Source organism: Daphnia carinata, chromosome 1, assembly GCF_022539665.2.
Source record: "Daphnia carinata strain CSIRO-1 chromosome 1, CSIRO_AGI_Dcar_HiC_V3, whole genome shotgun sequence".
NCBI classification, from domain to species: Eukaryota; Metazoa; Arthropoda; class Branchiopoda; order Diplostraca; family Daphniidae; genus Daphnia; species Daphnia carinata.
This window is the reverse complement of record NC_081331.1, coordinates 5,061,795-5,077,012: the sequence shown is the minus strand read 5'-3', so window position 1 is coordinate 5,077,012 and position 15,218 is coordinate 5,061,795. Positions and strand designations below refer to the sequence as shown.

Sequence of the window (15,218 nt, the reverse complement as noted above, 5' to 3'; positions counted from 1 at the left end):
TTATCATATCGCTGTTAAAATTAGCGGTTCCCCAGCATTTAAGGTTTTAATTTATTTTTACGTCTTCATTATGTGATTTATTCATTTATGTGGTAATAACTGGTAATAATTTGAAAAAATGATTTTAATTTCCTATATTCGGCAAATGGCAACGCTGGTTGTGCCAGAGGCAAAGACAAAAAACAAATGTGACAACGTTCAGCTCAGTCAGAGAGAAGAAGGCTTCGCAGTCAGCCAATAACGTATAAATATGGCCGCTCTTGCTCCAGTTCAAGTCTCTCCACTGATCAGGGTAATTGCTCACTATTTTATATCTCTTAGGATAAAAGTTGTATTTATTTTTAATGATTTATACTTTATATTATGTTCGATACGTAACGGCTAGTCGGTAGATACTACTTTGAATTTGAAATTACTGTTGAGCTGTGTGCGTTTTTTTACGGCATATGTACCACGCTATTATCTGAAGTCATTTAAGCTTCCTGTTTTTATTCAGCATAGATGGAATTAATTTTAATAATATCTTACCACAATGTAAGCTAAGAGTAATTAGGAAGTGTGTCCCTTTATAATTCTCTTTAATGACAACCTCTGGTTAAAGAGTTTCGCTTAGGGACAATAGAAAATGGATACTTTGTGTGTTATAAGGTACTATCAATGTGATATATCTTATTCCAGAGTACCAAACAGTTCAAGATTACAGTGTTTTTTTTTCTCACATTGTAAGAACAGTGGTATAAAAATTTCCTTTGCTTGTACAGTTTGGCCGCTACTCAGCCCTGTTGCTGGGTATCATGTGGGGTGGTCACCGTTTCAGGGTGAACAAGGCTAATGAAGATGCTTGGAGGGTAGAGGAAGCTGAACGGAAGGTAGTCAGAGACGCTCAAAAGGCTGAAGAAAAGCTGAGACTGAACCGAGAGGAGCTATTGTACTTGGCCAACCAAGCTGGCGTAAAAGTACCCCCAAACTTTTAAAGCCAATTGAAATGTTCACTGCTGTACACATGTTAGTCTGCTAAGGAACTCTTTTAGCAGTGTAAAATTGTCAAGAATCAATATAGGTACCATCTCTTAACTTGTACTTGTTTTAAAATTTTGTTTTATTTAATGAACTTTCAGATATGTAACTTGCTTTTAAAGGTCTAGGCTATTGGAAGGAGACAATATTTTTACTACTTGGTTTTATTTCCAGTTCGAACCACTGAGTGCTCTAAAGAAATGTGAAGTCAACACCCTTATGAAATTTTATTTCGAATTTTAAGGTAAAATTGGCCTACATCTTTTGCATGCTCTACGAAATTTTTATAAGAAATGGCTCGTAAAATAATGACACCACGACGTCTTCATGAACAGCTGCAAGTGAAAGAAGATGATAACCTAGTTGACCTAGTTCCAAATATGCCCTGTACGAGTAGGTATATTTATTTATACGACATAGTAACTCTTCAGGACAGCTGAAGAGCTGGTACCAGAACCAGTAGTCAACCATATTTCACTGGAGTATTAGTTTTCATTTTAGTACTTGTCTGTCTATGATGGAGTAACTACAAATACTGTAACGGTTTTGTTTACAACCGTGGGTGAATCGATTCTAGAGAAACGTATTTCCAATATCCCTTCCTATGCGAATGTACTCTGAACATCTGTATCGCAGCTGGATCGCGATGTAAAGATTCATGCAAAGCTGTATTGGGTAATGCAGGACGACGTTGAGATTGCGACCAAATTTGCTTTCGTATCACCACAGAACTTCCAGTGATCAAAAAGCATAGAATGAGAAATTCTTTACGACGGAATGGATGGAAAAGGGAATATTTGAACATAACAGTTAGGTTTTTTAATCTTAACAGAGTTTTCGTGTTTTCGTTATACATGTTAAACGAATGTTCTCGAACGATAAATTTCCAACGTATTTATCATTGTTCGATAGTGAGATGCCGCTGCAGTGTTCGAACTCTGCCCATATTCAAGACGACGCTAAAGACCGAGAAACAGTTCAAGAGAAAAAAAAAGAAAACAAATCCTACAAAGAATCTCCATGTCAATAGAGATAAGCAAAAATCTCGAAGCCGCGCAAGCCTTCGTAACCTGTGCAGGTAAGTGTTTTACGTTCTCTGTTTATTCTTGATGTGTGTAGTGGAGAATTAGATTACTACCTTCGGTGCGTAAAGACATCTTGTTCAAATCAAATGACCATAAAAATTGCGATTCGTTTCGTCGAACTTGCCGAGGATGTCAGCACGACATGTTCTTTTCTTAGAAAACAAATACGAATCGTCGGTATGACGTCAACAAAATGCAAAAATTGGAGCAGAAAAGTGTAGGATTTGTTTTGATTTCGTGCTATCCAAGAAAAACATTGTGAACTAAAGCGTTAACTCCAAAATTAGCAAGTCGAAAACAAGTCTGATATCCTTCACTTTCTGGAAACACCAATGACACTAGCTTAATATTAAGACTTCCACGTGTGGAACCGATTATCGTTTACGCCAACGTCAGAGCGACATGTAGGTCACGAGCTTTTGTGATATATATCGGCTCACTACAAAATGTGAAATGAAGTGCATAACAGAGACGTAGCGTTTACATCAAGAATTCGCAAAATTCGAATAGCATCTCCCAGTCGTTATATATCCGGTCCATTAAATCGATTGACGCTGACGTGATAGTAAAGCGGATCGTAGGCGCCAGCGTATTATGTTCGCATTCCGTAGATGAACAACCTTAGAAAATGACTGTATAGCGCGAGATGCGTATAGCTAATGGCACCCAATAGATAAAAAACAAACAATGTACATTTTATTGTTCTTTCAATAACAAGCAAATGAAGCCAAATTATTAAAATGACCGTTAAAAGCAAGGCCGCCTATTTGGTTCCGTGAAAGGGAAAAGAGCGACTTATCGATAGTTATGAAAAAATCCCATTTGATCATGAAAGAGGTTGAACGCCCGAAAAAAAAGCAAACAAAAGAATTGTGATTTATTAGTCTGGTTGGCTCGTGGAAGAGCCTGTATTTGTTTTATGCTTCGTCGACTTTGATGCCTTTTTTTTTCCTAATTTTGGTGGTGGAACTTTCACTTTAGTATTTTTTTTTTGGACAGCTGAGTGACATATAGGGATCTGATAAATATGTACTACATGACTTCCTCGTAGCTATGTTGAAACAGAACCATTCTAAACAAGAAGAAACAGTTTTTGACGATCTGACGAAAGCGATGCATAAACGAGTTTTTGTACTTACCAAAAACAGCTTTATAACACCACGTAGACTCGGATTCCAAGACGACCGAATCTCGGATTTAGCCCTCGAGTATTTTGGCACAGACAGGACGTTTAAAAATTTTACACGACAGAGCTTTGACACATAAAATTTTTCAGCTGGTGTTCCCCACAGCAGCTATGAGACCAGCATTTTTGCTAAGCGAATCGTCACGTTCGCACAATAATGGCATAAAAGGAGGGTAATCTAGCATCTTCCGTGGGCGATTTTCAAGACCTGAAAGGAGAGCTAGGTTTCAAGTATAATTTTTTTTTGTATTTTTAACAACATCTTCCTTTGCTAATCGACTTGACCTACTTCCACTGAAAGCAATATCTTACCTCTTGAGATCCAATTCAATAGCATTCAGCATCCTCTAACGTTCTCATTCTTTGACTGACTGAGGACGGTAAATTACTTGTCATTATTTTAAAGATTTGTTCCCTTCATGCTACGTAGTTTTTTCTATTTTTACGTTTTCATCGCGCAGAAGTTAGAGACAAGTTGTTCCTGAAAAAAAACTATAAAACTTTTCCGGCGAGATCGATGAAGTTTAGAGCAACCCCATCAAATCCGCCTTGCCCATCCGCCAACAAACATGCCTGACACTCAGGCTTTTCATGTCGTTCCACCATTTCTAGCAGCCAGCAGTCAAAGATGTCTCAGTCGGAACCCAACGACCCAACTGGCTTGACGTGTGCTCTCCTCTTTCTTACAAGCCCACATATGATAGTCCCATCATTTTATAAGAAGATCGCGCTCAACTCGTTTCAAACCTCACTAGGATTTACTGGCTTTACTGCCGGATTAAGCGACAATGTGTTTTTGTTAAAACTGCGGCCGTGAGTGGACCGAAAAAAGCGGTTATGGGCCATACGTTGCAAGGACAGCTGCTTGAAAATGGATCAGTAGTGATTGAGGGCTATGGGACAGTGACCACGGATGAATACAGAGGCGCAGTGATTAGTGCGTTTTATTATCTTCACGAGCCGTCAAAGTTAATCGTCCTCGCTCTTTATTGCATCGTTTTCTTGGTAGCTGCTGTTACCAATCTTCTTGTCATTGTCGTCATCTTTCGTTATCAGCATCTTCACAGGTTGAGCACGTTTAAATGATTTTCCATGATTTCTCTTGAGACAGTGAATAACAGGTACAATCGATGTCGGTTGCGAAATGAAATAGATAGGTCCAGTCAGTTTCAAATGTCACGCTGTTTCCATCAATGGTTTGGGGTTAGAAGCCAAAAACAAACCAACAGGATTGGAAAGCAATTTCTTATCTCCTCGTCATGACCTTATCTATCCAACAGCTTTGGCTTCCAAAAAACACTCTCAAATTTGCGCTGACCAAACTTTCTGCCAATGGTTTCATCCAAGTGAACCTACATCTTTCACAGTGGTCGAAGATATTCCATGTATGCATGTAGACATTATCCCATACGTGCTGCATCTGCCGATAACAGTCGGTTCGTGACTGCAACACTTACGTTTCTCGTGCGAACGAACTGATCCGTATTTATATTGCGGATACGAGTATACCCCAGTCCGCTATCTTTTTGTTTTTCTAGTCTGTTAAATCCTTGACCACTGGCAAGGTAGTGATAGGCTAGAAAAATAGCTCGATGTAAACACAAATAAAAACCAAAAGCTATAACTATATATTTTGAAGTTGGTATTTGTCAGGTGTTATGAGCAATAAATTTGCGGAACTTGTACAAGGTGAAGGAATGAAATACTCTAAAAGTACAACTGAACTCGCCATCGTGTACGTTTAGAATACCAAGAAAGAAAAGAGAAAAGAGATGAAACGGGCCATAGCGGTCAGCGAAGTGTACCGTTGCTGGACAGTCACGTAGCCCGGACCCGTGCCAATTATGTGACCAAAGAATTGTAGCCAATTGCGTTAGAACAACAGCTCACCAACTGAGAAGAATTTCTTTATTCAGCCACTATTACCGGATCAACGTAGAATCCTTTGCCCCCTTTTAGGTTTCTTTTCTTTTGTCTTATGTTGATTCTATGAAAATCATTAAACGTTTTCAATTCATCTCTGTCACTCTATGTGGATCGACTGCCTTGACTTGAAAGAATTTGTCAATGGCTTGGACATGTCAAGGCAAAATTCTCAACTAAAAAAGAATTTTTACGGTTTATTTTGAATAAAACTAATTGACTGTTGAGCGCACGGTACCAAATGCTTAGAAGTGGAAGAAACGTGATGGCCATTCGAAGGTACTTCCTTTCAAACTGGCTGTGCCATTGGCTCCTCCTCGCCTTTAGCGACTAATTAAAGTCAATCGTAAAGATCCGGCGAGATGCAGGACATATAAATCGACGAGCGCATCGTGAATTCACGATGCGGTGCCCCGTGTAGCAATACACATTTCTCCACTCTGCAGCCTCAGCTACAGCTGAAGAAGCAACCGTTTATAGTCGGTTGAAAGAGTTGGGAAAGACACGAAATTCAGAGAGAAATCGTTGAAGTGGATAAAAACAAACATTTTTTTTTCCGGCAACGAATTCAATTGGTGCCGCATATGTTGATTTTGGTCGAAAAAGGTGTTCGGGTCATGGCCGTAACTTCTCCAAGTTTTATTCGAATAATTTTCCTCTACTCACACATTTTCTTCTTAAAGTGCCTGCTGGTTATGCTTGAATACTTAAAATGGAGTTGCTTCTCGGTTTCCCCCCTGCAATCAACTTGCCGCTAATGAAAGGGAACAGAACTCGAATTCGAGATAAAAAAAAAAAACTACAAAGCTTTTTTGAATCGGAGGCTTTGCCGATCGACGGTTATCTTCAATACAAGACGCCATAAGACTCTACATCCTTTTTCTTTTCGTCAGACGTTTGTGTGGTGATCGGTGGCTGATACAAAGACGACAGAGTCTATATTGGGAAGGGTATATGTCAACGGTTACCAACGTAACCCGTCTGTCTATTCGACCTTCAATCAACCCAAACAATCCAAATAATAAAATGGCAATTCGAGACGCATTGGCTTATTTCGTTAGGTAAATTTTTGGTTTCAATGTCTGTTGCGCGTGGCGGAGTCAGCTACCTGGAAAGTTATTTGCAAAATTTGACATAGCTCGTCATTAATTTCTTTGAAGGAAAACATCAGTCTGTAAGCACTCGCCATAAAACTAATTTTTATTGTTTTCTTTTGCTGTGAAATGTAGTGTCACCAATTATTTTCTGGTCAACTTGTCGGTGGCAGATCTTCTGGTGACGTTGATTTGCATGCCAATGGCCATGTCGCAAAACATTACGGTTATTTGGTTCTACGGGCTTTTTATGTGCAAGTTTGCCACCTATCTCCAAGGTAAACATAAAAGAAATAATTTCTTTATTTACGCCTTCTTTCGCGAGCTATACTTGACAACTGCGCAAAAGAACATTGTGGATACTTGAATTTGTCTGATTTGTATGTGCACTCTTTGGCTTGTAGTCCAAGTTTGGGTCGCTGGGCAGTAGGGGGTCACGTCCAGCAAACACGAAGCTAAAAGTCATATGTAAATTTTCAATAAGAATACTGGGCACTTCAGTCGTGGACTTTGCTGGAGATTTTCAATTTATTTTCAGAGCTTTCCTTTTTTTTTTTTTTTTTTTTTTTTGGCCGAAATCAACGTTTATACTTGTTATATGTCGCCTTAAAACGAAGCAGAAAGAAAAAGCTTAATTGTGAATCCCACCCAAGTTGTCACGTTGCTAAAGAACCGGATTAATATATTGAAACGCAGGAGTGGCTGCCAGTTCCAGCATGTTTTCCATTCTAGCCATGAGCATAGACCGGTAAGCTGGGAAAATTAGGTCTCAATTCATTTGGCTGTGTGTATCATTACCATCTATAATTTCTTTTGAAAATCTCATTCTAAAATTATGCAGATACTTTGCCATTCGTCACCCGATCGTCTTTCGACAATTTTTCAACAAACGCGTAGCACGGTGCGTCATTCTTTCTATTTGGGTGGTAGCTAGCCTCGTCTTTGTGCCCGTTCTTGTCGTCCAACACGAAGAGACAATCACTCTTCGCGGAGAAAAAAGTGAACTCGTTATTTGCAAGGTCTGCGAACAAGGCTGGGAAGAAAACTGGAACAAAATAGCGTACAGTATTTTTTTGTTTGTCGCCACCTACGTCCTGCCCGTCTTGCTAGTTGTCACTGCTTACGTCCGTATGGGGTGCAAATTGTGCACGCCCAGCATCCTGACCAACAATCACGATGGTAAGGAATTCCGATTTTTGCTTTTTAAAATATAATTGGCTGTCGTTTAGTGATTGATTTAATAATTTAAAAAAACATTAGGAGGTGAAATAATCCTGAACAGGGATTCTCGATTGCTGAACTGCCGCCGTCGTGTAGCTCGTACTCTCTTGATTATAGCGGTCGTGTTTGCCGTTTGTTGGATGCCCTACAGCCTGACGCAGCTGTTCCTCGACACGATGGAGAACGACCAATTAAAAGAAATGGATAAAGCGGCACCCCACCTGTTGATGGTCTTTACCTTTTGCATAATACATAATGGAGATTGTACTGAAGCCATCTAAAATTTAATAGGTTCATTCCTTCAGTTTGTGGCTGGGTCACGCTAATTCTGCAATCAATCCGCTTCTTTATTGCGTTTTGTCACGCAACATCCGCCAATCGGTCGCAAATCTCTTTCGTCCAACCGGGAGAAACCTACGGAACAGTTCGGAACCCGTTGAAATGTTGAGACGTCGAGCTCCTGTCAATAAAAAGTAAAATTTCTTAATCGATTCTACTTGTAAGAACTTGACTAGTCATACATTCGTCCTTTGCTACCTTTTTCGTAACTGCTGACCACCTCACGTCTTTTAACGTTTGCTAAATGTGTCAGCGCATGTAATTAGATAATTGTTCGAGGTCGCTAACTAGCGACTGATGGACAATTGAGATTGTCGTACAAGTGGCGAGACCTGGATCTATAAGGTGTTGACCTTGTATTACCCAGCTGATTTTTCAAAGTACAAAAAAAAAAAACAAAAGCAGAAGTCACCTCAGGCCATTAGGACAAACGCCCCTTCAGACCTATGAGGCTTTCAAAATAAGGAAGGAATAAACACAATCCATGTAATCAACTTGCAGGAATTCGGTCTAAATTGGTTGACCAGTCTGATGCCTAAGTGGACGATGGCTGGTTTCTGCCACTTCCACCATTTCCTCTCCGGAAACTATAAATGAAAAGAGAGAGAGAAAAAGCATTAGAGAGCTGGTTGGGACGGTGGGTGGGAAATTACTATAGATCCAGGTCTCGCCACTTGTACGACAATCTCAATTGTCCATCAGTCGCTAGTTAGCGACCTCGAACAATTATCTAATTGTCGTTCAAGTGGCTCGACCTGGATCTATAAGGTGACTTCAAAGCACAAACCCTGGACCGAGAGCCTAACAGATTCCCTGCCACGCATTCGCTACCGATGCGTCCGCAGCCGGGCGACGGTAAAAACGCGTGAACGTCGATTCCGAATTCCAGCACCCAGCGGATAAAATAACATCCGTTGGTACTCCCAAACCAACCGCGTTAGACGCGGAAGCACCCCTCGTCGAATGGGCGGAATAGACAGCCGTGTCCACCCCCGCCTCAGACAAAACCGACTTTATCCACCGCGCTACCGTTGAGGCGCCTATTGAACAGTGAGGAGGACGTAGCGCCAACAGCAGCAAGTTCGATTTCTTTCCTACGCGAAACCCTTCAGACGCTGAAATGTAGTCCTTTAGCGTCTCAACTGGACAAGCCAGCGTAACGGGTTGCAATCTCCTTAACGAGAGGACTTGTAGCGGGGAAGCTCGTTGCGACTTTCTTGGTTTGGTTAAGGCGAACCTTACTTGATTATCTTCGATTGCGATAGAATCCTTGACGATGCTAGCCAGCTCAGACACTCTGCATAGAGTTGAGAGGGCTAATAGGACGGCCAATTTCTTCGACAAACCTGAAAACGACAGCTCGCTGTTAGGCCCTAAAGATATTAAGTAGTTTACCACGAGATTTACATCCCAAAATCCTGTATACTTTGGGCTCGGGGGTTTCCGGTTATACGCTCCCTTCATGAGCTTCACCACGAGAGGGTGTTTGCCGATGTCGACGTCGTCGATCCTGCCCAACGTCGAAGATAGCATCGAACGGGCGACATTTATCGTCCTATACGCTTTCCCTTCGTCTACCAACGATGATAAGAATTGTAATACCTTAGCTAGAGGTGGAGACACGGGATCAACGTCTTCTCGAACACACCAACTGTGCCAACTTTTCCATGCCGACTGGTAAGTAGCTGATGTGGTCCTACGGGCTCCCCCCAAGAGAAGCTCGACCACGCCGTCCGAAAGTCCGCTGCCTTCAAGTCGTCCCCTGACAATCTCCAGGCGATTAGCAGCAGTGACTCCGACAGCGGGTGTAGCTGGCCCATCGGTCCCCACAGCAGCTTCTCTTTCGGAAGAATCACCGCCGGCTCGCAAGCCAGTTCCAATAGCGACGGGAACCATGGTTGGGCTGGCCAATGTGGAGTCACTAATGTCAGCTCCGCCCGCTCCTTCATTATCTTCATCAGACACCTCTGAATCAGACAAAACGGCGGGAATGCGTATGCGTCTATACCGGCCCAGCCGATGGTGAACGCGTCTACCGTCAGTGCGCCCGGCTGACGGCCCCAGCTGACAAACTGTCCTAGCTGGCTGTTCCAAGCCGAAGCGAACAGGTCTACCCTTAGGCTCCAGCGAGCTCTCAGGTTGTTGAACAATTTCGGGTTGAGTTTCCAATCGCTCGAGTCCAGAGGCGCTCTTGATAGCCGATCTGCAATTACATTTTGCGCACCGGGAAGATACACAGCGTTAATAGTGATCGCGCGCGGCTCACACCACGCCACGATCTGCGCACTTATTCGACATAAGCCCTCAGACCTCGAGCCGCCTGACTTGTTCACATAGTGAACCGCCGTGATGTTGTCCATCATCAACCGCACCGATACCCGTGAAGCTAGTTCTGTAAAGGATTTCAGAGCATAAAGGGCCGCCATCAGCTCTAGCTCGTTGATGTGGCGGTATCGGTCATGCTCTGTCCATGGCCCTTTCGCTGTGGCGTCGTTCAAGACTGCGCCCCACCCTGAGCGGGACGCGTCTGAAAAAATGATTAAGTCGGGCTCTAGAGTCGAAAGCGGTCTACCGTTGGATCTTTCCACATTGGACGCCCACCAATCTAGATCAGAAATCGATTCTTCGTCCAATCTAATTTCTGCCGCTAAATCCCCCTTGAATCGTGCCGATTCCTTCAAAAACTGTCTTTGGACACACCTGTAGTGGCCCTGGGCAAAGGGAATCGCTTGTATTGCCCAGGCTAGATTACCCAAAATCTTCGCCAGCTCTCTCAAAGAGACGGAGCTAGCGGCGCTAGCCTTGCGACACATCTCAACAATCTGACGCACCTTTTTGGGTAGGAGGGAGAGAGCTAATTTGTTTGAGTCCACCACGAGGCCTAAAAATTCTCGCACCTGCTCGGCCGTGCTTAGCGATTTTTCCCAATTGACCAAAAACCCACATTTCTGTAGCAATTCTACCGCCAAAACAAAATCGCGCTCCGCCCCCTCCTTGGACTGATTCAATATAAGAAAATCATCTAAATAAACTACAATCCTAATTCCTTTTCTCCTCAAAAAAGCCGCCACCGGTTTCAAAATTTTAGTGAATGTCCAAGGGGCAGACGAAAGCCCGAAGCAAAGGCAAGAAAACTGGAAAAGCGACCCTTCCCACATAAATTGCAAAAACTTTTTGTGGTCTGGGTGGATGGGAACGGTAAGGTACGCGTCTTGGAGATCGATCTTCGTAAAAAAGTCTCCCTTCCTTATCAATCCTTTCATCACACTTACGCCTTCCATTTTAAAATGAAACTGTTGCACAAATTTATTAAGGTTTTTTAAATTAATAATCGGTCTATAACCGCCCGAGCTTTTAGGAATAACAAAAATACCGCTCACAAAGCCCATGTAATCTAACGGGATCCTTTCCACGGCTCCTTTTGCCAAAAGGGATGTTACCTCCGCCTCACAGGTTGCCCTCGTTTCTGGACTGAAACGCATATTAACACCGGTGGTAGACTGAGACGGTAAATTGATAAAGGGAATCTTTACTCCTAAAGAAACCGAATCCAGAATCCACCTATCGGCTGTAAGCGATAGCCAAAAGGAAGCGAAATCTCGCACCCTCCCCCCAACAACGTTACCTGATATCGGCGGCGACACAGTAGTTGATAAAGTATATACAACCGGAGAAACTAACCTGGAACCGCGGTTGTACGAGCTGGGTTTCGAGCCTCGTTTGTTGAAGCTGCCTTGCAAGTTAAATCCGGATCCTGATCTCCCGCTCCTCGAGCCACGTTTGAAACCGCTGGTTCTGCTGGGCCTATAGGACGAAGCGGGATTCGACCGCCTTCCCCCAGGTTGACCTAGAGATTTAAGTTTTTGGTCATCCGAAGCGTCTCTAACCATACTCCTGAGGAAAGTACGGCCGAAAAGAAGTGCACATTCTTTTGGTTTAAATCGACCCGATTCGGATAGCAAGGATTCGAACCGGGGGTCAGTCTGGCGCAGCACATTTTCTCTCCTCTGGGCCGTGATATTGTGGAAGGCATGGCCCCATAACTGCAGAGCTGATTCTGCTGCGCTGACAAGAAGCGGGTCGATAGCGGCTGCATCAGAAGTGGCGCTTCCCCACAAATACAGCAGCGGTTTGGCAATATCTAAAATTTTATACTGAGAGGCCACGAGGGCCTTCTCTTTAGCCTCCGCCTTGCTAGCTTCCCCTCCTCTTACTTCCTTGAGTCTACGTGCCATCGAAGGGTCCAGCTTCGGGACCTGCAAGTCGAAGGAACTTTTTTCAAAGCAAGGCACGAAATTCTCTCGTAGCTGCCTGGACTCCGCCGGTTTTAGAGTTGAAGTCATCCAGCTTCGAAGCTCCTTGGAACGAGCTTTGTCGAGCTGAAAGCCCTTCGGGAGAAGGGGTTCTTGCTCCTGAGCACGGGAAAGGTTTCCGGCACTTCCTACTTCCAAATCCGACTCGATCCTCTCAGGCGGGGCTGTCACTTTGCGTTGGTTGCGAGAGCGATCGACCGAGCGGCTGCTACTGCGGGCGTGATCGGATGAGGGACTCCGGTTTCGGTAACGATTGCGACGGTGCGTCAAGCCAGCTGAGATCTCTCGACCACGTACGATCGATCGGCTACGCGAGCGACTGCGACTCTCGCTTCGGTCTCGGCGTCTTCCCCGACGGTCCAACTCTCGTTCCACGTCCCTCTTTCCTTTCTCGGCCCGTGGGTAACCGCGCAAGCTGCGATGACGGTAGCTTGCTGCCCTCGAGTCGGAATCGGATCTTGAAATACTCGACGAAATACTAGAAGAAGACGACATGTTGTCACTTTGAAAGCTGAAAAAGGTCTGAAGGGGCGTTTGTCCTAATGGCCTGAGGTGACTTCTTCTTTTGTTTTTTTTTTGTACTTTGAAAAATCAGCTGGGTAATACAAGGTCAACACCTTATAGATCCAGGTCGAGCCACTTGAACGACAATTAGAAAAAACTATCAGACCCCATGAATGTGCTAGGGGCAATTGGAGCGTAACGACCGCGCCAGTAATCGAATTACATAGGCCTTTCCGTCTGTGCTGGCCATAAAGTATTTACGTTGCTTTAATGGGACTTTTTGCGGAACGCCATTTCGTTCAAAAAGCTGGGTTAATCATTTTTTTTTGTTGAATATACCTTAAATAAATAATAATTTACAATTAAAATTTAACAGCAATGTCGAAAATCAAGTTTATTTTGACGTGGGATTAATTAGTCAATGAATTATTTGAATTCAAAGTGGTTGGGGTTAAAACCCCTTTTGATTGCGAATTATTGCAAAACTATATGATTGACGGGAAAACTAATATTTTATTCGAAATCAGCGTCAAAAATTGGTTATAACGGGGTAGGTTTCACTGAATTTCAGGCCATTTTTTTTTCACGGTTTAAAAAATAAGCCCGACTTTTAAATATTTTTTAAAAAACCTAGTTATAGCTATAAAAACACATAATTTAGATGGGAAATTGAACGAGGATCACGAAAATTTACTTCATTTTGATTTGAGGCTTATAGATTTTTAGTTATCTTGATTCAAAGTGGTTCCGTTAAAACCAACTTCGATTGCGTTTTATTCAGGAACTACATTATCAAATAGAAAATGAAAAAGATATTTAGAATCCGCGTTTAATTTTATTTGTAGCAGATTAGATTTAACTGGAATTTCACGTCAAACTCAAATGCCGACCTTTTTAGTGCGAAAAGTCGGGCTTAAAAAGTCGGGCTTAAAAAAGTACTTTTTTTTCGTATCCGATAGTTTCAATCATCTGCCATAAAAGAAATTATAAAAAAAGGATGATCACTCGACAATACTTTAAGTAAGTTAATATTTCTCATAGTTCGTCAAATAACGCCCACGGAAATCTTTTTCGTAAAGCTCATAATGAGGCATATGAGCCTAACTTTACACTATAGCATGTACAAATACTTCTATGTTGTAGAATCCATAACAAAATTAGTGAACAGATTAAATCCTGACTATCTTATTCAAAGACCTTCCGCAATGGCCTTCAGATCGTTGACATGTTCATTAAGATGTTATTCACTTTGTTAAACGATTGTAATTCAGCGCCTTATGTAAATGGCATATAGACCAGACAGTTTACCCACGTACGCTTCCCGTCAAAAGAAACATTGTAATTGAATCTTAGCCAATAACGGATAGCCAATTGCAAACTTGACCTAGTTTTACTGTCAATCAATAACCAAGATCATGCACTGCTCTTCTGTATGTACGCCCACATTAAACACTATGGATTTATTTTGCAGCCGAGGGCCAATAGTAAAAAATGGCGGATCAAACTTGAATCACTGCCAGCCTGATCCGCAGTCTCATCAAGAACATCGAACCATTGAAAATCCGCCTGAAAGAGATTTGATCGTCATGAACCGTCTATCACCGCTAACTCCGCCGTCTATTAAAAGGCTGATGGGATCACACACACAGAGCTTTATCACCATAGCGCTGTTGCCCATGAAAATTGTTTCGTTCGACAAACTAATGCAACATTCAAATAAATCAACAGGTTAGATTCACAACAGTTATACACATTAAAAGAGAGTACCTTTCTTTACGTTATATCTTAGTACGTTAATTTATAATGCATTGGTCACTGAATAGCGATCGCGGCAAAGAGTGTAGGAGATCCTGGAGACATGGAAGATTTGGATTCGACACCCAATAACTTCTACTCCATTTAAACAGATATTACATTATTGGATGTCAAGTTGCATTACTGTCGTCGCTGTGACAACCAGCCACGATCAATCCCAATCCTCCTCTCACATCCAAAATCAAATCTGACACCTGCTGTCTGAATAGCAGATAAAAGAACGCATTTTTCTTTGCCGACATTCTTCTTTTTAATATTGACTCTTTTCTCTGTCTCTTTTATAACTCACAAACTTCTATTTCTGAGAGCTTATGTATTATATTCATTTGCCGGGTGTTTATTTTACAATTTTACCTGGAAAATCCATCTTCGTCATGAAAGGTACATTGATCCAATTGCTCCCACATCTCTTCACCTCGACACGAATTCTCATTTAAGATAATAAAAATAAAACTGTCCCAGTTCACACAACACTTTCAAACTCGTAATCAACCTTGGTCAATTCGTATTAGCCTCTGCCAATAATAAGTCACTCTAGACTTTGATCTCTACCTCTTCATTTATGATTATACCCACCAGTATCGTATCCCAAAATCTGAATCACCAAATACTTTGAGAATTTCTTTGCCACTTTACGTATATTCACTTAATACAAACGACATAATGCTCTGTTGTCTCGATTTATATGTCTGTATTTTAACTATTGATGTTTACGTGTTCT

At 42.2% G+C, this 15,218-nt stretch overlaps 3 protein-coding genes across 4 annotated transcripts in view; 2 read left to right on the top strand and 1 right to left on the bottom strand.

Moving 5' to 3' along the window:
• The window catches only part of LOC130692327 (actin-binding LIM protein 2-like), a 48,028-nt gene that overhangs the window by 20,628 nt on the left and 12,182 nt on the right, over positions 1-15,218 (bottom strand). The window lies entirely within an intron of this gene.
• Positions 176-1,074, top strand: LOC130692379 (ATP synthase subunit e, mitochondrial-like). Its single transcript, XM_057515488.2, has 2 exons — positions 176-292; positions 762-1,074. Exons 1-2 carry the CDS (start codon positions 251-253, stop codon positions 972-974), a joined length of 255 nt encoding a protein of 84 aa, XP_057371471.1. The 5' UTR covers positions 176-250; the 3' UTR covers positions 975-1,074.
• LOC130692344 (QRFP-like peptide receptor) lies at positions 1,758-15,218 on the top strand. Of its 2 annotated transcripts, none has more exons than XM_057515444.2 (8): positions 1,758-2,095; positions 6,441-6,583; positions 7,002-7,053; positions 7,147-7,484; positions 7,566-7,756; positions 7,818-7,999; positions 14,154-14,410; positions 14,506-15,167. In XM_057515444.2, exons 1-8 carry the CDS (start codon positions 1,773-1,775, stop codon positions 14,583-14,585), a joined length of 1,566 nt encoding a protein of 521 aa, XP_057371427.2. In that variant the 5' UTR covers positions 1,758-1,772; the 3' UTR covers positions 14,586-15,167. The 2 variants fall into 2 exon arrangements, with proteins under 2 accessions (XP_057371427.2, XP_057371428.1); XM_057515445.2 differs by lacking the exon at positions 1,758-2,095 and adding an exon at positions 3,794-4,355 and having other exon boundaries at positions 14,506-15,218.